At 37.0% G+C, this 26,317-nt stretch overlaps 1 protein-coding gene across 10 annotated transcripts in view; it reads left to right on the top strand.

The window, feature by feature from the left end:
* Positions 1-26,317, top strand: part of DNAH7 (dynein axonemal heavy chain 7) — a 391,865-nt gene that overhangs the window by 279,636 nt on the left and 85,912 nt on the right. For all 10 annotated transcript variants that reach the window (XR_013519014.1, XM_035305175.3, XM_078328052.1 and 7 more), the window contains 2 exons: positions 3,649-3,803; positions 14,937-15,127. Coding sequence is in view for 9 of the 10 variants with exons in the window: in XM_035305175.3 (XP_035161066.1) it covers positions 3,649-3,803; positions 14,937-15,127 (346 nt within the window). In the remaining variant the exon portion in view is untranslated. The remainder of the gene's footprint in view (positions 1-3,648; positions 3,804-14,936; positions 15,128-26,317) is intronic.

Raw genomic sequence — 26,317 nt, 5'->3', positions numbered from 1 at the left:
ATGACCAAAGAAATTATCTGTGCCTGGAACTTTTTTTGTTGTTGAAAGATTTTATCTATGAATTCAACTTTTAATTAGTAACAGGTCTATCCAGGTGATCTTTGTCTTCCTAAGTGAGAAGACTAAATTCCTAAGTGGTAGTTTCTGTCTTTTCAGAAATTGCTCAGTTTCATCTAAGCTGTTAAATTTATAAACACAGAGTTGTTGATAGTATATCCTCATTATTTATTTAATGTCTATAGGGTCTGTAATGATAATCTTGCCTGTCACTTCTAATATTGATAATTTGTGTATTCTGTTTTCTTGGTCAATCTGGCTAGAGTTTGATAAATTTTGTTGATCCTTTATAGGAACAAGCCTTTGGTTTGTTTTTCTCCATTCTTTTCTCGTTTTCAATATTACCCATTTCTTCCCTACTATTTATAATTTCTTTGCTTCTGTTTGCTTTAGGCATAAATTGCTTTTCTGTCTCTGGTTTCCTAAGGTGGAACATTATTGATTCTAGATTTTTCCTTTCTAATCCATGGATTTAATGCTACGTTTCACATTAAGTATTGCTTTAGCTACATAGTACAAATTTTGATGTTTTATTTTCATTTTCATTTCCTTTAAACTTATTTTCTAATTGTTTTGAGATTTTTGTCTTTGATTCATGGATTTTTTTAGAAATATATTGTTTAATTTCCAAATACTTGGAGACTTTTAGGGTATTCTTTGTTACTGTTTTTAATTTCAAATTTATTTGTTATTTTCAGGCTATCATTATATGATTCCAGTTGTTTAAAATTTTTCAAGGTTTCTTTTATGGCATAAATTTTATCTATATTTGTAATGTTCCATGTGGACTTTAAAAAAAAATTCTGCTATTATTGAGTGAAGGGCTTTTTGAAAGTCAGTTAGGTTGAATTCCTTGATAATACTGTTCATGGCTTCAATATCCTTGCTAGTTTTCTGTTTACTTGTTCTCTCCTCAGTATTACCAATTTTAGCTTTATTTATTTTGGAGCTCTGTTGTTGGAGGCATACACATTAAAGACTACCATGTCTCCTTGATGAATTGACCCTTTTGTCATTGTGTATGTCCCCCTTTATCCTTTAGAGTTTTCTTGTTCTAAAGTCTATTTTTTCTGATATTTCTATTGCCAGTACAGCTTTCTTTTGATTAGTGTTTTCATGTTACATCTTTTATCATCATTTTACGTTTAATAGAACTATATTATTATATTTAAAATGGGTATCTTGTAGGCAGCTTACAGTTAGATCATATAGCTTTATTCAATCTGTTAGTGTTTCTCCTTGTTGATCAAATTGGACCATATATATTCATCTGTCTTCAAGTTCACTGACTCTTCTGTTATTTCTGTTCTGCTATTGAGCACATACTGTGGACTTTAATTTCGGATACTATGTTTTTCAGTTCTAGAATTTCCATTTGGTTCTCATTATCCTTTTTGATATTTTTCTTCTGAGAATGTCTCCATTTATTTCAAAAATGTTCACCTTTATCTCATGGTTATAATACCTGCTTTAAAGTTATTTTCTGGCAATTTCAAATCTATCTGTTTCTTTGAGAATTAGCCATGTCATTGTTCTTTGTGTGTTAATTTTGGATTGTACCCTGGAAATTTTGAATATGAGACTTTGGGTCCTGTTAAAATCCTCTGGACAAGATTGATTTTTTGCTTTAGCACTCAAATGACTCAATTAAGTTTAGATCACAATTCTCAGCTTTTCTTCTGTGGGTGATGTTTCAACGTCAGTTCAGATTTGTAAGCCTTCACTATACTATTTGAATCTACTTCTCAGCATTCATTACTCAGGAGTTAAATGGAGTAGGATTTATGATATTGTTTAAAGCCTCTGATATGCTGCTTTAGATGTAGTCCATGCATGCACAGCTTTAGGTCTTCCCTCTTCAGAATTTCCCCCACCCTCCGCCCCACTTTCCATATCACAGGGGCACCTTTTTGTATACATTTTTCTGGCCAAAATGATGAAGTTCTTTCAGGGTTTTCTCTTCCCATGCTATTGGTACAATTTCATGCCAACACTGGGAGCAAAGTGGCAAGAAAAAAGAGAGAAAAATACTTAGATTTCCCTCGTCGTCTGTGCACAACAGGGGCCTCTTTTTTTATTTCTATCCAGAGAGACAGGTTTTTGCTCAGTGTTTTAGGTAACTGCACCACTGTTTCTTCTGTCGTGGCAATACAGTCCTGTGAGTATGTTTAATCTGGGGGTAGAGACAAAAAAGAATAAAGAGAGAAAAAGCAAAACATGAAACAAAACATGGATTTATGCCCAAACTTTCTGGCTCACATATGGTCCTTTTTTTAGTTCTCTATTTTGAGTTATTGCTACCTGTGCCTGCTGCACAGTTTCCCCACTAAGCCAGAAAATAGAAAAAAAAACTTAGAAAACTCACTACCCCATTACTGATAATTCCTCAGGTTAGGACTTTCCTCCCATTCACTTTTATTTACTGTTTAGAATCTGCAAGTAGTTGCTTTTTATATTTTGTTCAACGTTTTTAGTTGTAATCAGTGAAGGAGATAGGCTGTAAAAAGCCTAGCCCACCTTGGTTAGCATCAGAAGTCTTTTCCTCTGATTTTGAAATGCTACTTTTTGGGCAAGTATTTTCTGTGCAGTGATAATCTCTTAAAGAATTTCAATTTGTAGAATTATTTAATTTGTATGGTGTTTGCCGATTATATGGAAACTTAATTTCATTCAAATGTCATACTCTGCATACGCTGCTCACTTTTAAAGGGTGTGGCAGTATCTTTAGAAAATTGGCCAGGATAATGGCTTGTGTCTATTGAAACTTCTAAGAGAAGAAAAAAGAATAGTAATTTTATTGCCAACTACATTTCACAAAAGACAGAAAGCTATGTGGTTGGATGACATATGGTAATTGCAGATACAGATGAGCTCTTCCATAACTCATCTACACCCTAGAAAATAAACTGGATTCTTCCTGCAGTATTGCTCTTGTTCTTATCATAAAGCAAATATGTAATGAACTGCATATATGACACTAAATACACAAGTGTTGGAAACAAAGATTGGGTCACCATTGTGTTAACACTTAAGTGTCCCTGGATATTATGAAGTTTAGATGATATAAAATTATGCTTTTTACCTTTTTGTTAGGCCATTATTTCTTTAATGGTCTAGATTTTGGAGCTGTGATATTCCCAACCTCTTTCCCCATTGTACAAATGATAACAGGTAGAAACTGTGGAAGGAAAGTGTCTTACTCAAGGTCACATGATTAATTAATGGGAGGGCTTAGTGAAGAACTGGAATTTCCTTATTTCCAACACAGTCCTCTTGATGGGTGTCATTGTGACATAATTAGCAAGAGCGGCAAATATTTTCAAAAGTGTAGTTTAACATTTAGAAATGGTAATTTTCAAAAAAGTGTAAGAACTTGTGTTAACTTTGCAGGATGACTTCTGTAGTTGCCATTCAGATAGCCCACTCAATGTACATGTCTCTGTTTTAAGAACATAGTTTCTTATAAGTTAAAAAGGTCAAATATTACTATAAAGGGAAAACTTTTAGAAAGTGACATGTGATGTGAACATGATTAAATAATGTAGAAACAAATCATGGCTTGACCAGCATCATATTTCTCCTTTTTTTCAGGAATGCAAGAAGGTGGCCTCTGATGATAGATCCTCAAGGTCAGGCTAACAAATGGATCAAGAACATGGAAAAAGCCAATAGTCTTCATGTTATTAAACTTAGTGATCCTGGCTATGTCATGGCTCTGGAAGATTGCATCCAGTTTGGTACTCCTGGTATGTAGTTGAATAACAAAGATACATTACAAAACTGCCTGGTGAGGGCACAATTAACCCAAAACTGTATAAATTGTTTCAAGCGATCATCCCACCTCAGCCTACCAAGTAGGTGAGAGACTACAGGTGCATAGTTCTACGCCTGGCTAATTTTGTATTTTTTGTAGAGATAGGGTTTTGCTATGTTTCTTAGGCTGGTCTCAAACTCCTGGGCTTAAGCAAACTGCCTTCCTTGACCTCCTAAAGCACCTGGCCTAGACTCATGTTAAACGGTGATTTGGTTAACATTTTTCATTATTTAATGATAATTAATCAGATGAGAATTTTAAAGATCATAAAACTCCCAGAGGGTTAGGAGGTTTTCTTTGTCTTAAGATTCATTTCTGATGCTTCCTCTAATTTAACTGTTTTAATTTATGTCTGTTGTTTCCCATTCTTCAGTTCTCATTATATCTCTAATTCTGCATTTAAAAGAGCCACTTGATATATGACAATAGTATTTTAACACAACAGAGTTCAGTTGTCTATGTATTCCTCTCTCAGCTTACCCTATAGAAGTGGCAGAGAGGGGAGTATAGATTTTATGTACCTGGTTATTATCTGCCACCTAAAGTAGAGAGATTACAAACATGACAAATGACTTTTCAATACAACCCTTCTGTAGATGTCACATTTATCAAAACAAAAAACACAAAACTTGTGTTTTGAGTAAATTGGGGTTATTAGTCATGCTTTAAATTCGTGTAGCCCATCACATTTTGACTATTTACATGACTGAATAAAGGTAAACACTTATGAAACTACAACTTATTTAGCTCCAGGACAGGTACAGCAAGTCTCACTTGTTATTAGACCTAACACAGTATGGAAGAATCATAATAAATATTTCAGGTAGTCCTATGGACATCTTATTTGTGCATATTAAGAGGGAGTTAGTCTTCAAATATTATACTTTTGGGTTCTGTTAGAATAAGTATGAAATGAAAACAATCCAAGTCTACCTATGAAATTTTGTGTTTATGTAATAGACACAGAGACACATGCACACATGGTATTTCATTTATTTAATTGTTATTCTAAGCATATAGAATGTGATATAGCAGTTACATAGAAAAGGAGAACATGATCTCTACTATTAAATATTTTGCCTGTTTAAACAGTAAGATCAGATATATGTTTGTGTGTATATGCATACATACACTGTAATATAATTAGAAGGTGGTTGTCTATCACTAATTCTTACAGGGATCAGTGTAGTTAATGGGTAGGTAACTGGTCTTGGATTCAGAGTACCTGCCTCTGTCACTCAGTATTTGCTTCAATGACCTTCCTAAGACTCAGTTTCCCCATCTATATTTTAACCATAGAGTATTAGGAAGAAATAGATTACTGTAGGTTGGATACTTACAGCAGCATCTATTGCTCAATTTATGTTTTTTGTTGAGCATTTACTATATGATTTATGTGTATCATCTTTTAATATGACATAAGAAAGGCACAAATATGTACTCTAGGAATTCAGAGGAATCAGGGAAGACTTCTTGAAGGAATTGGCACCTTAAATACTTTAAGTAGGCTGAACACAGTGGCTCATGCCTAAAATCTCAGCACTTTAGGAGGCTGAGATGGGAGGATTACTTGAACCCAGGAGTTTGAAACTAACCTGGGCAACATAGTGAGACCCATCTTTACAAAAAAATACAAAAATTAGCTGGGCATGGTGCTGTGTGCCTGTGGTTCCAGCTACTCAGGAGACTGAGGTGGAAGAACTGCTTAAGCCCAAGAGGTCAGGGCTGTAGTGAGCTATGATAGCCCCACCGCACTCCAACCTGGGAAACAGAGTGAGACCCTGTGTCAAAACAAAACAAAACAAAAAAACAAAAAAAATAAAAAACTCAAAACCCAAAACATTATAAAAAAATAAAAAATCCAAAATTACTTGGGTAAACTTAAATATTCTAATAATTTCCTTGACACAGTAAAAGACAATTAAATGATAATTGAGCATCTACCATATACTTCACAGTCTGGAGATTTCTGTGATGTCAGTCACAAATCTTGATGCTAGAATTTCATAATTTTAGACCCAAAAGGGTCATAGAGATGATCAATTTAGTTTTCCAAAGTATGGGTCACAATCATGGTAGAGATAACCAATTTAGTGGGTCGTGACCAGTATTTTATTAATAAGATGCAATAAGAAGGAATAGAACATAGTAGGCTGCAAAGCATAGTATAAAGGCAAGCATTATTTCATGAAATTTTAAAATTTTATATGCATATTTGTGTACTTAGTCAATGTTTAAAATGTATTTTCTACTGTGAGTTGTGACCAGAAACGTTTGAAATCTAGTAGTAAATCTAGTAGTAATTCCAGCCACTTCATTTCATTAACAAGGTAAGTGAGGTATTAGAGAATGTTAATTAAATGGCTTAACCAAGGTAGTTAACTACCCCTTAACTATACTGGTCCCAATAAGGGTCAGTGATGGATGTCCCCCCCCCCCCCCTCTCTCTCTCTCTCTCTCTCTCTCTCTCTCTCTCTGTGTGTGTGTGTATGTGTGTGTGTGTGTGTGTGTGTGTGTGTGTGTTTATGACTGTGATATTAAGCAAAATATTTGATAGTAGAAATCATGATCATGTTCCCCCTTTTTATGTAACTCCTTTATATATACTATATGCTAATTAAGCCAGTTAAGAGGAGTGCTGAAACTAGTCCCTAAGTCTTCTGCCTTTGTCTGGTGCTTACTGTGTCACACAAGCAAGATTTTCTTTCAGTTGATATAACCTACTTTTTGGAATAAAATGCTTTTTAAATGCTAATAATTATTTACAATGCTTTCTAACATTAGTCCTCAGAGAAAAGGGAAAAGTTTTAATCTCTTAATGGAAGGAGAGATAGATGGCAGATTTTATAGCTATTTCTATATTTAACCATCAAGTAAAAGAATCTGTTACTGTTACAGATTTATGACATAAGTGGTTAAAGAATCTTCTATTTAAGGAGTTATCTTTAGATACTGGCCTCTTCAGGGACAGTGGCTTTTGATATTGTCCCTTACAGGCAGCCTGGGTTGAGCAGGAAGAAGTTTTTGCCTGCTTCAGCCACCTGCCTCTACTTCAACAGAGCAGGTCTCACTTTTCTTTATATTGTACTTTATGATAAGATCCTCTTTGAAAAAAAGTATTCTGCTGCTTAAAAAATGTGTTAAAGCCAATGTTCTGGAAAATAAAGGTGCATCTGTATTAGCTATATCAATGGATAAGGTGTGCATAGAATACTAATCATACAACTATTGCTGATAAATCAATGTATAGACAAGATATTTTCATGACTTTCCATTGAATCTGTAAAAAAAAAAAAAATTAATATCAACAGCAGAATTTGTCACAGAGCCAGCCTTCCTTTTCTTATCTCTCAGCACTTTACTTTCTTTCTCCCTTGTATATAACAAATCAAGGATACAGACTACTTCTGGTTTAATGTTACTTTCATTTGCTCGTTTATTTGTCCATTCATTCATTTAATTAACATTTATTTTGCAACTACCATGTACCATGCAGTGTGATACATACTAAAAACAGCATGAATAAGACAGACTCAGTCTTTACTTTCATGAAGCTTATAGGTTAAAGGGGCAGAAAGAGATTACAGACAAAATGAGGATTAGAAGATGGGAGTGCAGGGTACTTGGGAGCAACCCGTATTAAAACAACATGGCACTGTTTTAATCTCTTAGCTTGTTTGCATTCTTCCATCCATCTGATGAATTCCTTTAAGTTTTATCCTTTAAAATATATCTCAAATACCACTTTTTTCTGTGGCATCTCCACCCCTCCAATGAATTATCAACACTGAAACTTGGATGGATTTCCATGATTTGCCTTATTTTATGTGCATAACCTCTTGTTTCTCTTCTACAAGCTGCTTGAGAGCATCTGATAGGTTCTCAGTAATTGTTGAGTTTACTTTTGATAAAATATGCTAGAGTTGAACATAAGTTATAGAAGAAGATATTTTCTATTTATCTGAAGTCTCACATGGGATAATGTAGATAATTCATAACTAAAAAATTGAAATTATGTCCTACATACAAGAGAAATTTGAAAAGAATGTTAAATTCTCATTATATTTCTGTTATTAAGGATAACTGTTCATTTTGAGTGAGATGATGATCTGCTTTATTCAAAAATACCAGCAGCTATGTGCTTGGATTCCTAGTCTTGGTTTCCCATAAGCTTTGCAAATACTGTGGTGTCTGGCACTTGGGAATGAGGAATGAAGCTTTAACATAAACCAGCAAACTGTTAATCTTGGTGATAGAAATATGAAGAGAAGTCTGTCTCATGAATTAGGCCCTATAATTTTAGCATGGTATATATTTTGATCTCTTTAAAAGTTTAAAGAGTCAAAATGAAAGCAAAATTAAGGAGAGCATTCTGGGAAATTGATGTATTATACATTTTTTTCTTTTAAATTGAAAATGCCTTTAATATTCCAGTGAGATGTGTAATATAATAAACATTCAGTACTATGGATGTATTTCTTTCAAATCAAGACACTACAAATATTTTTCCTAACAGGATTAAGACTTGCTTCTACCAATAAGACAATAAATTTTCACAATTGGGGAAAAGAATCAACTCTATTATAATATTTAAGTTTCATAACATATATTTTAGCTTCAAAAATAATACATATATTAATATAGACACTCAGTTGCATTTCAAACTAGAAAAAATGTTAGGGTGAGTAGGGGATAAAAATATATAATTATTTTTAGCCAACATTAATTTAAATATCAGATTTTATGCCAAAAATTAATATTGACAAATGTTGATGCAATTAGCAAAACTGCAGTGTTATAATCTTCCTTAAACAGAATTTCAGTTCAAAATGATCCAGCAAATCAGATTTTAAAAATACAGTTGTGTAAAAGTGAAAATGAGTAATTGATATCTGTTGTCACTGTTATTGTTTAACATTGTTAGGAAAGTTGTTTTTCAGTGCAATAAAACAAGAAACAATGAAGGTGCTAGAACATTTAAAGGACAAAACAGCTGATTCAGTAGGGCCAGATATATTGAACAAAAAGAAGGAAACAAAATTATTATATCTATAAACAATATAGCTCATCTAAACAACTAAAGATTATTAACTGGGCCGGGCGCGGGGGCTCAAGCCTGTAATCCCAGCACTTTGGGAGGCCGAGGCAGGTGGATCACAAGGTCAAGAGATCGAGACCATCCTGGTCAACATGGTGAAACTCCATCTCTACTAAAAATACAAAATATTAGCTGGGCACGGTGGTGCGTGCTTGTAATCCCAGCTACTCAGGAGGCTGAACAGGAGAATTGCCTGAACCCAGGAGGTGGAGGTTGCGGTGAGCCGAGATCGCGCCATTGCACTCCAGCCTGGGAAACAAGAGCAAACTCCATCTCAAAAAAAAAACAAAAAAGATTATTAACTGAAAGGTATCAGAATTTAAAGATTAAGTGGAGTAGAAATATTCCAAAAAGAATATTAAATCAGTAACAACTGAGAACCAAAATAGGTGGGTAGTTATTACAGTCAACCATGAATAGAAAGCAAAGTATAACAAAACAAAATAAAAACTTAGAGTAATTTTAACAACAACAAGTGATAAAAAGACAGAACTTTTCAGATAAACAAGAGAAGGCTTGAGTATGACATCTCTTTTTCTCTGACAGTAAAACTAAAAGTTATAAAGATGTAAACATTCAGAAATAAATAGAAAATTTAGAAATTTTTAATATTGAAATTTAGCATCTAAATTTATTATTATTTAGAAAATAACACTTAACTTAGAAGAAAAGAGAGTAATGAGCCACAAAACATTCAGAAGAGTAAGTTTGGAGCTAACTGAAATAAGCTCTGGAATGAACCCTAACATATGTAAGCCTTTCATGCACTATAAATTAAGCATTGTAAACCAACAGAAAAATGATTCATCGCACTAGCAAGCGGTATAAGAAAAGTTGGCTTTGTGGAAAAATATTTTATGTCAGAGTCTCACTTCACACCTAAATATGTTCCAGATGAGCTTAAAAAATAAATACGAAAGAAAAACAGAAAAGACAAATGCTAAAAGGAAACATGGTCCTTTGATGGGAAAGGATGTCCTAAGCAAATACACAATGGAAAAAATACTTGAAAAGAAAAAGTTTCAACTTACGAAACTTATTTGTATCCTAATTTAAGCCATAAAACTATAATCCAAATACCTTAAGACAATGGAGGATTATATTTCTTGCCTTGATATTTGATAAAACTGTGAATTATTAATTTTAAGGTATATCCATTTTTTTTTTAATTTTTTATTGGATTATAGGTTTTGGGGTACATGAGCAGAGCATGCAAGACAGTTGCGTAGGTACACACATGGCAGTGTGCTTTGCTTTTCTTCTCCCCTTCACCCACATTTGGCATTTCTCCCCAGGCTATCCCTCCCCACCTCCCCCTTAATCTTCCTTAAACAGAATTTCAGTTCAAAATGATCCAGTGGCCCTCCCCTTTTCCCCCCAATAGACCCCGGTGTTTAGTACTCCCCTTTCTGTGTCCATGTGTTCTCATTTTTCATCACCCACCTATGAGTGAGAATATGCGGTGTTTCATTTTCTGCTCTTGTGTCAGTTTGCCACATTGAGATACCATCTCACGCCAGTTAGAATGGCGATCATTAAAAAATCTGGAGACAACAGATGCTGGAGAGGATGTGGAGAAAAAGGAACACTTTTACACTGTTGGTGGGAGTGTAAATTAGTTCAACCATTGTGGAAGACAGTGTGGCGATTCCTCAAGGCCTTAGAAATAGAAATTCCATTTGACCCAGCAATCCCATTACTGGGTATATATCCAAAAGACTATAAATCGTTTTACTATAAGGTATATCAATTTTTAAAGAGTTCTTAGCTTTGAAAGATACTTGCCGCTGAAGTTTTACGATGTCTAGGATTGTGTATAAATAATCTAGCTTAGATAAGGAATAGATGAAACTAGATTGGCTGAATTTACAAGGGCTAAAGCAGGATGATAGGTAGGTATCTCAGGTACCAATTATATATTGTTCTCTTTACTTTTGAGAAAGGCTTGAAAATTTCTACAATAAAAAGTTAAATTATAAGAAGACATATACACAAATTTAAAAACAAGTTGAAGGCCAGGTAAAGTGGCTCATTCCTGTGATCCTAGTACTTTGAGAGTCTGAGGTAGGAGAAGTGGTTGAACCCAGGAGTTTGAGACTAGTCTGGGCAACATAGCAAGTCCCCATCTTAAAAAAAAAAAGAAAAAAAATTAGCTGGGCCTGGTATGCATGCCTGTAGTTCCAGCTATGCGAGGCTGCAGTGGGAGGATTGACTGAGCCTGGAGTTCCAGGCTACAGTGAACTGTGATTACACTACTGCACTCCAGCCTGGGAGACACAGCTAGACCCTGTCTCAAAAAATAAAATAGTTTAGGGGCAGTAGTTCATACTGTAATCCCAGCACTTTGGGAGGCTGAAGTGGGCTGATTGCTTGAGCTCAGGAGTTTAAGACCAGCCTGGGCAACATGGTGAAGCCCTATCTTTACCAAAAATACAAAAAATTATCTGGGCATGATGGTACCTACCTGTAGTCTCAGCTACCTAGGAGGCTGAGGTGGGAGGATGGCCTGAGTCCAGCAGATGGAGGTTTCAGTAAGCTGAGATTGTGCCATGCTGCACTCCAGCCTGGGCAACAGAATGAGACCCCATCTCAAATAAATACATAATACATATATACATACATACATACATACATACATACATACATACATACATGTTGAAAACGGGGAAATATTTGCTAAAACAGTGTTTAAAAATACAGATAAAGTTAGGCTGGGCTCAGTGGCTCACGCCTGTAATCCCAACACTTTATGAGGCTGAGGCGGGTGGATCATGAGGTCAGGAGATCAAGACCATCCTGGCTAACATGGTGAAACCTCGTCTCTACTAAAAATACAAAAATTAGCTGGGTGTCGTGGTAGGTGCCTGTAGTCTCAGCTATTCAGGAGGCTCAGGCAGGAGAATCGCTTGAACCTGAGAGGTGGAGACTGCAGTGAGCTGAGATCACACCACCGCATTCCAGCCTGGGTGACAGAGTGAGCATCCTTATCAAAAAATAATAATACAGATAAAGTTTTTAAACTAGCACATGTGGTAATGAGTGCTGGTTGTTCCTGCCATCCAATCACATTCATCTTTACTATTGGCACCCCTGTGTTACATGGGCACATTGTATCCAGAGTAAAAAACTGTATTTCCTAACCTCTGTTGTGGTTATTTATGGCCATATGACTGTGGTTGGGTTTAGTCAAATTAATATACTCAGGCCAACAAGATGAGAGTGGAAATGCCATTTGTGACTCCCAAGGAACACCCTTAAAAGATATTTCTTTTTTTTTTTTCTCATGGATGGAATGTGGATGTGGTTTAAAAGGCCATATTGACCAGAGATTAAAGCCATATGCCAAGAATAGTGAAGGTGCAAGATGGCAGGATCTTGGATCCCTCACTATTTAGATACACCGTCCTTTCAGCCATGAGCTGACTAACTTGGGTTTTCCTGTATATGAGACATAAATTTCTCCTTGTTGTCATTGCTATGGGTTTTCTGACACTTGTCACGGAACCTAATTGTAAATAATATGTCCTGTAATGAAAAAATGGTCAAGTATGTCAATATACACTTCCCAGAAAAAGAGCAGCTAAGAACACCCTGCCAAAAATGCGAATTTTAACAGTGTTTTTTACCTATCAAATCATAAAAGTCACAAATACGTTGTTGAATACTGACAGTATGGTATAGTGGTTAAGAGAGTGAAGGAGCCAGGCAGCCAGGTTCAAGTCCCTGCCTTGCTTTGTCATTTACCAGCTGATTTTACTGAAAAATTTATTTTGATTGCCTGTCCTATTTTATCTATAAAACTTGCATAATAATAGACCATGCTTTTTAAAGTTATAAGGATGACAATAATGCCAGAACGGTGTTTAGCATATGTAAATACATTGGTATTTTGTAAAAACAGATTTAAAAACAAATGACAAAATGAGTACTCACTGCAACTCAGAAATCTCTATTGCTTTTCAGGGATATTAACTTGGCAATATAAATAGCTTTTTTTTTTTTTTTTTTGAGACGGAGTTTCGCTCTTGTTACCCAGGCTGGAGTGTGATGGCGTGATCTCGGCTCACTGCAACCTCCGCCTCCTGGGTTCAGGCAATTCTCCTGCCTCAGTCTCCTGAGTAGCTGGGATTACAGGCACGCGCCACCATGCCCAGCTAATTTTTTGTATTTTTAGTAGAGACGGGGTTTCACCATGTTGACCAGGATGGTCTCGATCTGTTGACCTCGTGATCCACCCACCTCGGCCTCCCAAATAAATAGCTTTTAAAATGTTCATAACTGTTGATTATTAATTCTATATCTAGGGCTCTAGCCTGATTAAGTAATTAGAAATGAATACAAAGGTTTATTCGTACAGATGTTCACTGTGGCATTATTAATGATAGTGTAAAAGTGGAAGCAATCTAAACAATACAAAATTAACATATTTAATACATTATGATGAATTCATATTTAACTATGAAAAATAATCATTTAATGCAATAGAAAATAAAAATGAGTTTAAAAATAATCTGACATGCCTGCCTTGGCTGAGATCTCAGAAGAGGCGGAAATCACCAAGAAGGCATTTTTAGGACTTCATTTAGCCAGGAGTAACCTGTGGGAAGGAGAAAATATATCTGCACTTTTCACGGCAATTGAGATCCAAATACCTGTCACCCCAGCACCCTGAGCCCCTTCCTTCCCATCCAGATTGCACACCCATCTCTTGAGGGACTTCTACAAAATGCCGTCATCCAAGTTTGGCTGGTAGCACCCCAAACACCAAAATATAAGACTTTAACTCAGCAAAGATATCATTAGCCTCAAAATGTCACTGATCTTTGGACCAGGGATTCCCCTTCTAGAATGCTATCAGAGGAAAATATTCTGAAATCCAGTTTTTTTATACAGTGCTTGCTATAATAGTCAGAACAAGAACAATCCAAATATCTAATAATAGAACACTGGTTTAAAAATGAGAGAACATTAATATGATACACTATTATGCAGTAATTAAAAGCATGCTTGTTAGAGTTTTCAACAACATGGGGAAATATTTATGCTGTAAGTCAAACAAAATAGAATGCAAAATTCAATATATTGTTTAGTCTCAACTGTGTGTGGAGAAAGATAAATAATACTAGAGAGAAATAATTATTCAAATTATATGTAGTTTGCGTCATTTTTTTTTCTTATTTATTTATATTTGAGACAGGATATTGCTGTGTTGCCCAAGCTGGAGGGCAGTAGCTTGATCATGGCTCACTGCAGCCTTGACCTCCTAGGCTCATACAGTCTTCCCGGCTCAGCCTCCCAAGTAGTTGCCACCTGGCTAATTCTTGTATTTTATTTGTAGAGACAGGGTCTTGCCATGTTGCCTAGGCCGGTCTTGAACTCCTGGGCTCAAGCAATCCTCTTGCCTTGGCCTCTGAAATTGCTGGAATTGCTGGCATGAACCACTGTGCCTGGACTTTGTGTCATTTTTCTATCTATATACTGTATGAGTCAATTATTAAAATATTAGGGAGAGGTAGAGAAATTAAGCAAATCTAATTAGTAGCAGTTTTCCATTTCCTCTTTGTACCTTCCTTCCTGAACTTTCCACATGTTCTACAATAAACATTTTTAATAATTGAAAATACAGTAACAATTTAAGTAACTATAATTGGAAATGCCTTTTCTCTAGTGTCTCAGATGGATAAACTTCACTGCCATAATACCTGCACACGTAGTGAACCCCAGGCCAGGCACCTATGATTCCAGAGAAAGAAAGCAGGCAGGATGACTAGGAAGACCTGCTACTTAAGTCGTTCCCACAGAATGCAGCTATTTTTATGGCATTATTTCTTTATACTTTTCATACAACAGAAATAATTTTATAGGTAACTAGGAACAGAATTTATAAGGCTGGAAGAACTTGGAGGGTTGAAAGTTTATAGTCGATATTTAAAATAACATGAAATCTTTTTTCTGATTTTACTCCAGTGTTGCTAGAAAATGTTGGCGAAGAACTAGACCCTATTTTGGAACCTCTTCTACTAAAACAAACCTTTAAGCAGGGTGGGAGTACATGTATCCGGCTTGGGGACTCTACAATTGAATATGCGCCCGATTTCCGCTTCTATATTACCACCAAGCTAAGAAATCCTCATTATCTTCCTGAAACATCAGTAAAGGCCAGTATATAAAATGAATGTTTCTTTATCATATTTTGTAAGTAGTGACTATATACTCCTCCTGAGTCATAAAAGAGCAGGTCTTCCTTAGAAAAACGGATTTTATCCTATTTAGGTATTTCCTGAAATTGCTGTAATAATTTCCAAATGTTGCTTTGGTGGGTACACATAAGTAACAAAGGAACCCAGTATGCTATGCAAAAAAAAAAAAAAAAAAAGTCATCAGAATCAAATTTCTACAGTTGATATGATTCTTAGATTTTCATTGTTAAAAATAGATGACATATACCCACATTCTTTCTTTGTAGTAAATGATAATATGCTAATGATTGAATTGAAATTCAGAAACAGAACTCCATTCTTCTTTCTCAGACTAAGGTCGCTGCTATCTGATTGTATGTAATTACTTAAAAGAACTGTTCTCAGTCACTGTTCTTTTAGAATACTAAAAATTCCTTTAAAGAGTGGATTTAGCTTCAAGTTTTAGTCCGTGACTAAAATGTCCTGAGATGTTGATCTGCAACTGAGCTCCTAGGTTTACAAGCTGCACCTTATTCTGTTTTTATTCCTAAGTCTTAGCCTCAGTTGGCATTCATTAAGTGTTTGTGGAGTGAGTGAATGAGTGAATGAAGGATTGCTTTCATTTACAGAAGCAAGCAGGAGAAGACATTAAGAAATGCTTATTTAGATTTTGAAAGTTATATAGAGAAGCAAGAGTTATATAGTGAATTCAAACACTTGCCTTTATTGGAAGTATTTAAATTAACATGGGCATCTCTCTGCAGAGACAGAGAAAGGATCATAATGGTGTAATTTTTTCCCTCCAGATGAATAAACATGATCCCTTCTGTCTAGAGGTTTACCTTATAAATAATGTGTATGCCAAGTGACTGAATTGTGTGATTAGGAAGACACAGAGGAACTGCAGTGTGTCCTGGGAGCTCAGAATTGAGGACATACTTAGGCTGCGCATTAAGCGACTGGCGGAAGACTAGGGGAAAATGGAGTGACCCTTGAGCTTAATTTTAAAAACAATGTTAAAACATGGAAATTCTTGGCTATTTTTAATTAATTAAAATGCAACATATTTAAACACCTTAAAATATCTATTATGTATTTACCTGCTAGGGAAGGGAACATCCAGTAGTAGTTAAGGCCATAGATTCGGGTGCTACTTGCCAGGTGTATGATTTGGGACATTTTATTTAACCTCTTTGTGCCTGAATTCTCTCATCTGTCAAGTGGGAATAACAAATATCTATCTCATAGAGTGATGTGAATTAAATAAATTAATCTGCATAAAACACTTAGAATAAGACCAATAGATAGTGTTACTATGGAGTGTTACTTATCAGAAATATTATTTAACATTTCAATATAAGTGAAAAAGAATGAAGCAAAAAAGGAAATGATAAAATCCCAGAGTTGTGTTAGAGAAAAATATTTAAGTAAATGACATGGAAAACCTTTTTTTTACTGTTTAGTAAAATACGTGAAACTATCACACATAACATCAACAATTCTCAGTTCACTAATAACTGGTTATGGTAGGAGTTATAAAACACTGTGGGGGAGGAAACTGACCTATGATTCAGTATCAAAACCTTTAAGACCCCTAGAGTGTCTTATTGCTTTATTATTTTTAATTGCTGGAATTGATTAAACAGGGATTAGAAAACATAGCGAGGCAGTTACTTGCTTTCCTTTACAAATTATAATACTTCCTCTGGATTTCACTTTTAGGATCTTTTACATACCTTTTGCTTTCAAAAGCACCCAAGGGATGGTGTCATGCTGGTATAATCCTTTTGAGTCTAAATAAAAATAAAATTATGAAACCATATTTTATGTTCTTAAATGTTTATTTGAGAACAAATAGCTTGCTTTGAAAAGTCTTGATGTGAAAAGACCCAACACTAAAGGAATATGAATGGATACATTCTTGTGTCTGAACACAATGAAGTAAAATTTGTAAAACATGCATTTTGCTACCACTGTGCCTATGGTTTTTGGATTAAAGCAAATGTAACCTGGACTTGGTTGCTTATGCCAATAGGGAAAATATCTTGAAAGCTTTATATTTTTTCCATGAATAAATGGCAAAGCAGTAGAGAATTACATGACATGTAATGAGTTTTTTAAATTGCTCAATTTCAAAAAGTACTTATCTCATATAAATTTATGATTATATCCATGTAGTCTGTAGTTAGTGGCCTCCAAGATCTGCCATGGGGCAGGTGGGGGAAAAGTTTAATCCAGATGATACCTGCCATTGAGGAGGTGCCTAGGTGTGGGTGGAAGGAGGAAGTCACCTTTCTAGGGGTTTTGCAAGAAGCTCTTTTACACTTATTGGCCATAGGTAGGACATTTTCTTAGAAAAATAAAATTACTCTGTCCCTGCAGAGGAAATATTTTCTTATATGTAAAAGCAGGGAAGCACAGTATCTCCCACCCAGTAGCAGGAGCTGGGAATACAGAGGTGTAGAGGCTAAAGCAGCTCCATCTTGGATGCTAATCCACCAAGTTGTCTTCTGATTAACCTCTGTTCCGGGAAGAGTCTAAGATTTCCAATTTATCTACTGTGCCTTGTGTTAAGAGCGGGAACTTATCATACATCCTGCCCTTCAGTCAAATAACCTTCAATTATTCTGCACATCCTTTCTAACCACTTTTCCTGTGGTATATGAGCCCTGGGTCTTGTGGGTAATGGCAAAGGGATCCACCAACTTGTCTCGCTGCCACCCAGGACACAGACATGGCTTCTGTTCCATAAGTCCCTATTAAATGTTTTTTTCTAAGAAGCTGGGTATGTCAGCCTCCTTCTTCAGCCTCTGCTTCTGCTGATTTCAGGGGTAGGTTTGCATAGACCTGCCCACCAGGAAACAACAGATGAAAAGACAAAAAAAAAAAGTAGAACAGCAACCTCAGTAACAGCATTACCTATTTTTCATTTGTAAGAAAGGAAAACCTTTGCGCCTTGGCAATGCAAACAATTTATAAATCAGGCAAAACCTCCAAAGGTGACAAATAAGTCATTAAGAATAGAAAAATAACATTTTTGACCCTTCCTTTTTGTTTTGTTTTTTTAATTCCACCAGTAGGGACACACTGCTTATCATTAGGAGGGAGAGTGATGGCTGATTCTATGGCTGTGCAGTCTGTACATAACACAAAGGTGAAATTGAAGAGGGCTGAAATCTAGCTCCACGTTTCTTAGGCAATGGCCTGGTGTGGGGCTGATTCTGCACACAGACGACATGTTTTCCTAATCTACACAAGGTACATCATAGACTAGCAGAGGCTTGAAGGAATAAAACATAAAAACAAGAACAACCCTTTTGCTTTGCAAATAAATATTTCTGATAAGCTGCCTGTGTTGGAGGTGGTTGATTATAACCTGCTATATATAGGTAGTTTGCCCATGGGGTTGTTTCTTCTCTACTAGTTCACAGGTTTTAAAATTCGAATTAAAATTCTAATTTAGAAAAAAATCCTTAGATTTCAGTATGCCAAGATGGCATTTTTTAGCTGCTACAATTTAGGTTGTTATAGAAAATGTATTTAAAAATTTTGGACAAAATTGTCACTAACATATAGAATGCAGTGGTTTTACCTGGGTTTGAAAAAGTATTTCCTATTAAAAAACCTCCTTTCATTAGGAAAGTGATGAAATCGGGAGCAAACACTGAGTCAGCTCTGATGGTTTGTGGTAGTTGCTGAAATTTTTATAGATTTTTCAAGGGTAAGAAACAAGTTTTTTTTTTAGTTTTACTTTAAGTTCTGGGATACATGTGCAGAATGTGCAGGTTTGTTACATAGATATACATGTGCCATGGTGGTTTGCTGAACTTATCAACCTGTCGTCTAGATTTTAAGCCCTGAATGTATTAGGTATTTGTCCTAATGTTTCCCTCCCTTTGCTCCCCAACTCCCGACAGGCCCTGGTGTATGACGTTTTCCTCCCTGTGTCCATGTGTTCTCACTGTTCAACTCCCACTTATGAGTGAGAACAAGCAGCGTTTGATTTTCTGTTCCTGTGTTAAAAAACAAGTATTTCTAATATTGCCAACTGCACACATTGAATTCTCAGATACATGTGGTAGAAAATGTTTGCCTTCAATTACAGGTAGTAGATGAAGGGCGCTCCTTGGGTCCTACCTGAACACTCCAGTGGTGGAACAGATTCCTCTAAACATGCTTTGCCTTTCTCTGCTGCTTTGTCTATGCTGTTTCGTTTGCCAAGAGCAATCGTTCTTCAATCCTGGATTGAAATCACCTGGGGAGTTTTTAACCCTCCCCCCATCCCCAGCAAATACCTAGGCTACACTCCAGACCAATTAAATCAAACTCTCTGGACTTAAGACCCAGATATTACTGGTTTTTAAATTTCACAGTATGTTCTAGTCAGCAGCCAAGGTTGAAATCTTGTGGTCTGTATAATGTTGCCCTCTTCTTTCTCTTGTCTAGCTGCCAATCACTCTTAAGTTTTAACTCAGGTGTCCTTTGCTTGAGGGAAGCCCTCTTTGTCTTCCTGATCTGGATTGGGTACCCTCTGTGCTCCTGTAGCATTGCAAGCTTACCACTCTCAGAGTCCTTATCCCATTGGATGTTCTTTGTTCTTCTGTTTGCTCAGCTAGACTAAAACTTTTGAGGTCAGGGACCAGAATGTATCTTGCTTTTCTTTATATTATAGAGCTTGATTCATAGTAGCTATTATTTTATATAAAATACCTTAGGGAAGAATCATCAAGTGACTAAAATTTTAGGAAATAGAAGTAGCAGAGAGCAACTCTATGAACATGGAATGTGGGCATTCTGATTGTTCATTCAGTAAGTTTGAAGGGAACATGACTTTGTGCCAAATAAGCCATGAAGTCAAATAAGAGATCCCTGTGCTAAAGTTACTTTCATTCTGTCTAGGAGAGAGATGTATACCCATGTACTGAGACCAGCTCGGTTGTGGAGATCCCAACCCAGGCGACGCTAAAGGAATTAAGAAGCAGACACAAAGATAGAGTGCAAAAGTGGGAAACAGAGTGGGACCATCAAGGGACTGATAGCATTTCCCAGCTGAAAGCCCAGAGCAGACTCTGACCCACGTATTTATTCTTTGTGAAAAAGTGATTCTTTTTAATAAGGAGATGTCCAATGTTTCTTCATAGAATGAAGATGGACTAAACAGGCAGATAGTGCTGGTTCACTACTAAAATAGAAATAAGCTAGAAAGCACTCTTTGCGAGTCAGCAATGGGGACAAGATCATGTATCCTGTTTTGGGAAATGGTTTAACTAGTGCATGACTGGTACATATTGCTTACTATTCTAGCAGTTTTCTGCATGGGGATGGCTGGGTGTTCCTTGCCATTGTTTCTCAGTAAACAACATATAATCCATCACACACACGTCAAGACCTTTTCCCAGCAATCCATAAAAATTAAAAGTAAAAAAATTGGTGATCCATGATGATAATAAAGAGCCTTCTGACTTTCAAAAAAAAAAATGTGATTCAAGACATGAGGTCGAGCAGACTGCAATATACATGAAAAAAAAAAAAAAGGTGAGGATTTCAAATAAAGCCAAGGTCAAAACAGTATGGGTTCATTGGTGACCAGAGCCAGGAAGTTACTATGGTTTATTGCAGTGTGTGTGGATGAGTGTGCAAGGCAGGGCAGGGGACAGATTGTAGAGGGCTGTATCATGAAATTCAGTGGAGGCAGAAAATATATAAAAATAACACTTTTTTTAAGTGTCATTGTGAAAGCCAAGCGAGTGGTTATTCCATAGCTGGAAAGGATTGGGGGAGTAATAGAACTATTTGTTTGTTGTTTTTTGTTTGCTTTTTTTAAAAAAGAGACCAGAGCATGTTTGCATGTTTATGGGAAAGAACCAGGAGATGTGGGCAATGAAGAGAGATCTGCCTATAAGAGCAATTAGGACCCTGGATGAAGCAGGTGTTAGCAAACAGTCTTGATAGACACCATGAAAATGTAAATTCCTGTCAGGTTTTCCAAGATGGCCTAGTAGGAACAACTCGGGATTGCAGCTCTCATTGAAGGCGCAGAGGGTGAGTCCTAGCCGCATTTCCAGACGGATCTTTGTTGCCCACAGAACGGGGAAATTTCCAGGTGTAGGAGAGTCACGGGAAGCCAGCACAGCCCTGTCGGCTGGGCGGTTTTGGCCGGCGCTGCAGCGCAGCAGCACCCTGCACAAAACGCGCTGATCTGAGTGCCCTGTTAAACTGGCAATCTGAGATTTGGGAGGGCAGATTAGCATATCCATCTGATTAAATGGGACTTGGACAGTAACCCAGACAAGGAGATCCCCAGAAAGTGACATTTCAGCTGGTGCAGTGGGCCCCTGCACAGGAAATCACACAGATCCCAGTGCCCTACCAACAGGTGACTAAAACACCTGGGAGAGAGAAATCCGTTCAACTTAAAAAAAAAAAAAAAAAAAAAAAAAAAAAAAAAAAAAAGAGGGAGAAAGGGCTCTGAGGCAGGGAGCCAGGTGATCAGGCTCGGCAGGTCCCACCCCAACAGGGACAAACAAAACGGCGATTCAAAACGTTCAGGGTTGAGAGTTTCACTGCAGGCACAGCTGAATACAGGATGGTGCAGCTCTGTGGGGGAGGGGCATCCGCCACTACCGAGGCATTCTGCCCCTACTGAGGTACATGCCCATTGCTGACTCAGCCTGCCATTGCCAAGGCAACCCATCATAACAGAGAGACTCCGCCAACAGGGCAGAGCCCACAACAGCAGGGCAGAGCCCACAGCAGCAGGGACTGGAGTGGACCTCAGCAGTCGTACAGCAGAGGGGCTACACTGTTAAAAGGAAAACTAAGTAACAGAAATACTTCAGCATCAACAATCAGGGCGTACACTCAGAGACCCAATCGAAAAGCCAGCAACTACTCAGACAACAGGTGGATAAATCCACAATGATGGGAAGTAACCAGCGCAAAAAGGAGGAAAACACCCAAAACCAAAACACCTCGCCTCCTACAGAGGACCAAAACTCCTCACCAGCAAGGGAACAAAGCTGGACGGAGAATGACTGTGACGAAATGACAGAATCAGACTTCAGAAGGTGGATAATGAGAAACTTCTGTGAGCTAAAAGAACATGTTCTAAATCAATGCAAAGAAACTAAGAACCTTGAAAAAAGATTTGAAAAATGATTCGAGAAAATGATAACAAGTATGGACAACTTAGAGAGGAATATGAATGAATTGAAGGAGCTGAAAAACACAATACGAGAACTTTGCGAAGCATGCACAAGCCGAATTGACCAAGCAGAAGAAAGAATATCAGAAGTCGAAGATCAACTCAATGAAATTAAACGAGAAACCAAGATTAGAGAAAAAAGTGCAAAAAGGAATGAACAAAGTCTCCAAGAAATGTGGGACTATGGGAAGAGACCTAACCTACGTTTGATAGGTGTACCAGAATGTGATGAAGAGAATGAATCCAAGCTGGAAAATACTCTTCAGGATATTATCCAGGAAAATTTCCCCTACCTAGCAAGACAGGCCAACACTCAATTACAGGAAATACAGAGAACACCACAAAGATATTCCGCAAAAGAGCAACCCCAAGGCACATAATCGTCAGGTTCACCAGGGTTGAAATGAAGGAGAAAATACTAAGAGCAGCCAGAGAGAAAGGTCGGGTCACCAACAAAGGGAAGCCCATCAGACTCACAGCAGATCTCTCAGCAGAAACTCTACAAGCCAGAAGAGAGTGGGGGCCAATATTCAACATCCTTAAAGAAAAGAACTTTCAACCCAGAATCTCATATCCAGCCAAACTGAGCTTTGTAACTGAAGGAAAAATAAAATCTTTTATGAACAAGCAAGTACTCAGAGATTTTGTCACCACGAGGCCTGCTTTACAAGAGCTCCTGAAAGAGGCATTATACATAGAAAGGAACAACCAGTACCAGCCATTCTAAAAACATACCAAATGCTAAAAATCATCAACAAAAAGAAGAATCTGCCTCAACTAACGGGCAAAACAGCCAGCTAGCATCAAAATGGCAGTATCAAATTCACACATAACAATATTAACCCTAAATGTAAATGGGCTAAATGCACCAATCAAAAGACACAGACAGGCAAACTGGATAAAAATCCAAAACCCATCGGTGTGCAGTACCCAGGAAACCCGTCTCACATGCAAGGATGCACAAAGGCTCAAAATAAAGGGATGGAGGAAGATTTACCAAGCAAATGGAGAGCAAAAAAAAGCAAGAGTTGCAATTCTCATCTCCGATAAAATAGACTTTAAAGCAACAAAGATCAAAAGAGACAAAGAATGTCATTACATAATGGCAAAACGATCGATACAACAACAAGAGCTAACGATCCTAAATATATATGGACCCAATACAGGAGCACCCAGATATATAAGGCAAGTTCTTAACGACTTACAAAGAGACTTAGACTCCCACACAATAATAGTGGGAGACTTTAACACTCCACTGTCAATATTAGACAGATCAACCAGACAGAAAATCAACAAGGATATCCAGGGCTTGAACTCAGACCTGGAACAAGCAAACCTGATAGACATTTACAGAACTCTCCACCCCAAATCCACAGAATATACATTCTTCTCAGCACCACATCACACCTGCTCTAAAATTGACCACATAGTAGGAAGTAAAGCATTCCTCAGCAAATGCAAAACAACTGAAATCATAACAAACAGTCTCTCAGACCATAGTGCAATCAAGTTAGAACTCAGAATTCAGAAACTAACTCAGAACCACACAGCTTCATGGAAACTGAACAACTGGCTCTTGAATGTTGATTGGATAAACAATGAAATGAAGGCAGAAATAAAGAAGTTCTTCAAAACCAATGAGAACGAAGACACAACATACCAGAATCTCTGGGACACATTTAAAGCAGTCTCTAGAGGAAAATATATAGCAATAAGTGCCCACATGAGAAGAGTGGAGAGATCCAAAATATCATCAAAATTAAAAGAGCTAGAGGAGCAAGATAAAAAAACTCAAAACCTAGCAGAAGACAAGAAATAACTAAGATCAGAGCAGAACTGAAGGAGATAGAGGCACGAAAAACCCTTCAAAAAATCAATAAATCCAAGAGCTGGTTTTCTGAAAAGATCAACAAAATAGACCACTAGCCAGACTAATAAAAAAGAAAAGAGAGAACAACCAAATAGATGCAATAAAAAACGATAAAGGGGAAATCACCACAGATTCCACAGAAATTCAAACCATCATTAGAGAATACTACAAACAACTTTATGTACATAAACTAGTAAACCTAGAAGAAATGGATAAATTCCTGGACATCTGTGTCCTCACAGGTCTAAACCAGGAGGAAGCTGAAACTATGAAGAGACCAATAACAAGGTCTGAAGTCGAGGCAGCAATTAAGAGCCTACCACACAAAAAAAAAGCCCAGGTCCAGATGGGTCCACAGCTGAATTCTACCAGACACACAAAGAGGATCTGGTACCATTCCTTCTGAAACTATTCCAAATAATCCAAAAAGTGGGAATCCTTTCCAAATCATTTTATGAGCCCAAATCATCCTGATACCAAAACCCAGCAGAGACTCAACAAGAAAGAAAACTTCAGGCCAATATCCATGATGAACATAGATGCAAAAATCTTCAATAAAATACTGGCAAACTGACTGCAACAGCACATCAAAAAACTTATCCATCATGATCAAGTAGGATTCACCTCAGGGATGCAAGGCTGGTTCAACATATGCAAGTCTATAAACATAATTCACCACATAAACAGAACCAAACACAAAAACCACATGATTATCTCAATTGATGCAGAGAAGGCATTTGACAAAATTCAACAGCTCTTTTTGCTAAAATCCCTCAATAAACTCAGTATTGATGGAATGTATCTCAAAGTAATAAAAGCTATTTATGACAAACCAACAGCCAGTATCATATTGAATGGGGCAAAAACTGGAAGCATTCCCTTTGAAATCTGGCATTAGACAACAATGCCCTCTCTCACCACTCCTATTCAAAATAGTACTGGAAGTTCTAGCCAGAGCAATCAGGCAAGAAAAAGAAATAAAGGTATTCAAATAGGAAAGGAGGAAGCCAAATTGTCTCTATTTGCAGATGACATGATAGTATACCTAGAAGACCCCATCACCTCAGCCCAAAAACTCCTGAAACTCATAAGCAACTTCAGCAAAGTCTCAGGGTATAAAATCAATGTGCAAAAATCACAAGCCTTCCTCTACACCAATAACAGACTTAAAGAGAGCCAAATCAAGAACGAACTGCCATTCACAATTGCTACAAAGAGAATAAAATACCTAGGAATACATCTTACAATGAATGTAAGGGAGCTCTTCAAGGAAAACTACAAACCACTGCTCAACGAAATCAGAGAGGACACAAACAGATGGAGAAACCTTCCATGTTCATGGTTAGGAAGAATCAATATCGTGAAAATGGCTATACTGCCCAAAGTAATTTACAGAATCAATGCTATACCCATCAAGCTACCATTGACTTTCTTCACGGAACTGGAAAAAACCACCATGAACTTCATATGGAAACAAAAGAGAGCCCACATAGCCAAGTCAATTCTAAGCAAAAAGAACACAGTTGGGGGCATCACACTACTGGACTTCAAACTATACTACAAGGCTACAGTAATCAAAACAGCATGGTACTGGTACCAAAACAGAGATATAGACCAATGGAACAGAACAGAGGCATCAGAGGTAACACAACATTATCTACAACCATACAATCTTTGATAAACCTGACAAAACAAGCAATGGGGAAAGGATTCCCTGTTTAATAAATGGTGTTGGGAAAACTGGCTAGCCATGTGCAGAAAGCAGAATCTGGACCCCTTCCTGACACCTTACACTAAAATTAACTCCAGATGGATTAAAGACTTAAACCTAAGACCTGGCACCATAAAAACCCTAGAAGGAAATCTAGGCAAAACCATTCAGCACATAGGAGTAGGCAAGGACTTCATGACCAAAACACCAAAAGCATTGGCAACAAAAGCCAAAATAGACAAATGGGACCTAATCAAACTCCACAGCTTCTGCACGGCAAAAGAAACAGTCACTAGAGTGAATCGGCAACCAACAGAATGGGAAAAAATTTTTGCAGTTTACCCATCTGACAAAGGGCTGATATCCAGAAGTTACAAAGAACTC

This window comes from Callithrix jacchus, chromosome 6 (genome assembly GCF_049354715.1).
Source record: "Callithrix jacchus isolate 240 chromosome 6, calJac240_pri, whole genome shotgun sequence".
Classification (NCBI taxonomy): Eukaryota; Metazoa; Chordata; class Mammalia; order Primates; family Cebidae; genus Callithrix; species Callithrix jacchus.
Note: the sequence above shows the minus strand (reverse complement) of the source record. Positions and strands in the feature narration are given on the sequence as shown.